The sequence below is a fragment of the Protobothrops mucrosquamatus genome, unplaced genomic scaffold (assembly GCF_001527695.2).
Source record: "Protobothrops mucrosquamatus isolate PMUCROS unplaced genomic scaffold, P.Mucros_1.0 scaffold18038, whole genome shotgun sequence".
NCBI lineage: Eukaryota > Metazoa > Chordata > Lepidosauria > Squamata > Viperidae > Protobothrops > Protobothrops mucrosquamatus.
In genome coordinates this window covers 1-2,127 of record NW_015403797.1, presented here as the reverse complement: position 1 = coordinate 2,127, position 2,127 = coordinate 1, and the positions used below count along the sequence as shown (strand labels likewise).

Genomic DNA, 2,127 nt, shown 5'->3' with positions numbered 1-2,127 from the left:
GGTCGGATGACACCGCCACCGACATAAATATGAGTCAGGTACGCCAAGTGTCTGGATTTTAATCACGTGACCGTGGGGACACTGCAGCGGCGGTAAGTGTGAAAAAAAGGCCTTAAGTCACTTTTTCCAATCAGTTGTAACTTCGAACGGTCACTAAATGAACTGCTGTAAGTCGAGAACTACCTGTATATATATCTTTCTGTCCTGCAACACCACCTAAGCATCCTTTCATGGTTGTGCTGGGAATGCGTCTCGCCTCTTTCATTCCATTTCATTCCTTCTCCTCTAGGGTACGAGCAGACCCTCCCATTACTACGTGCTTTGGGACGATAACCGGTTCACAGCAGATGAGCTTCAGATCCTCACCTACCAGCTTTGCCACACCTACGTTCGTTGTACCCGCTCTGTTTCTATCCCAGCACCAGCATACTATGCCCGATTGGTGGCCTTCCGGGCGCGATATCACCTTGTCGACAAAGAGCATGACAGGTGAGTACCGTAGCTCAGGGGTCTCCAACCCCCGGGCCGTGGCCCAGTACTGGGCGCTGGCATGCCAGCAACCGGTCCGCACAAACAAGCAAAGCCCTATCCGTGGGATGCAGGCAGCACACAAAAAAACATGCACCCTCCGGTCCGCGGAAAAACCTCTCTCCACGGAACCGGTCCCAGGTGCCCAAAAGGTTGCGGACCTCTGCCGTAGCTGGGTGTTTGGTTTTTATTCCCCCCGTCTGCTGGGTGGTTGCAGCAGGTTTTGGTCACTTCACATGACCCTGGGACACTGTGACCATCATAAATATGAACCAGTTGCCAAGCATCTGAATGTAAATCACAAGACCCTGGAGAGGCTGCAACATTCCAGCTGATCGGCGCTTCTTCTGGGCTCAGCAGAAGCATCAGGATCAGTGCCGAGCTCCAGCTGGAGCCTGGCACTGATCCTGGCGCTTCCACTGAGCCCTGACAGCCCTGCAGCTCCAGCCGTCTCTCGCTCAGGCTTGTGCGGTGCTGCCACCGGTTCAGCTCATTTCCCTCCCCCACTACCACTTTTCTAGGATGGTCACGTGCCAGGTGCCAATGTACCACAGGTGGTACCCGTACCACTGGTTGAAAAGCCCTGGTCTAGAGCCGTGTTTCCCAACTATGGCAACTTTTCAGATGCTGGCTGGGGAATTCTGGGAGTTGAAGTCTTAAAAAGTTCCCTGGAATAAAGCTGGGCCATTTTTGCTGACAGTGGTTTCCCTGCCCAGGGCAATCTGCTACCTTCATCCCTTCTGTGTTCTAATTAATGCTCTGTTTCGTCCTCCCCCCCATTCCTTTCCCTGTTGCCCCTTTTAGCGGAGAAGGCAGCCACATCTCCGGCCAGAGCAACGGCCGAGACCCTCAAGCTCTCGCCAAGGCTGTGCAAGTTCATCAGGACACTTTACGTACCATGTACTTTGCTTGAAAGCCCAACATTTTTACCTCACTCCAGAAAGCTTTCCGATTTGTAGGAGCCATAGAAAGAAAAGAAAAAAGAAAAGGAAGGAAGGAAGGAAAGAAGGAAGGAAGGAAAGAAAGAAAGAAAGAAAGAAAGAAAGAAAGAAAGAAAGAAAGAAAGAAAGAAAGAAAGAAAGAAAGAAAGAAAGAAAGAAAGAAAGAAAGAAAGAGAAAGAAAAAAGAAAGAAATAAAGCATTGGAGCACCTGGTGGTTATCCAATGGGGAGATCACTGCAGGCCGCGGACAAAACATTTCTAGGAAACAACCCGTGTTTTCCAGGGTCAATGCAGGAGAACTGCTTAACTGGATGGACACACCTTTGTAGTATTAAAACGAGAGACTTTCTGTTTTTCAGGCTTTCCAGTTATCTGACCAAACACAATGCAAAATGTTGAAACCGAGGGAGGGAATCTGTCTTTCCGTTTTAAAAACAAACAAACAAAACAGGTTTTCACGCTGGGATGGTGGGCAGGAGACGCAATAGTAGACTTCTGACTGTGAAATGAGAAGAATTCCAGTTCTTTAATGCCCCAAATCAAAAAATGCTGTTTCTTATTGGTTCAGGGTCGGGTGGAGGGGGGGGAGGGAAACTTGTAGAGCCTTAAAACAGATGACTAGATTTATAAAAACTAATATTTTAGGATACAAAATGC

At 48.8% G+C, this 2,127-nt stretch overlaps 1 protein-coding gene across 1 annotated transcript; it reads left to right on the top strand.

The window, feature by feature from the left end:
* Positions 1-289: 289 nt before the first annotated feature.
* LOC107301846 (protein argonaute-1) lies at positions 290-1,494 on the top strand (the record flags this gene model as incomplete). Its single annotated transcript, XM_015831017.1, is given in 2 exon segments — positions 290-489; positions 1,333-1,494. Coding segments are annotated over 2 exon segments (309 nt in total), but the record flags the coding sequence as incomplete, so codon positions are not given.
* Between the last annotated feature and the right edge of the window lie 633 nt (positions 1,495-2,127).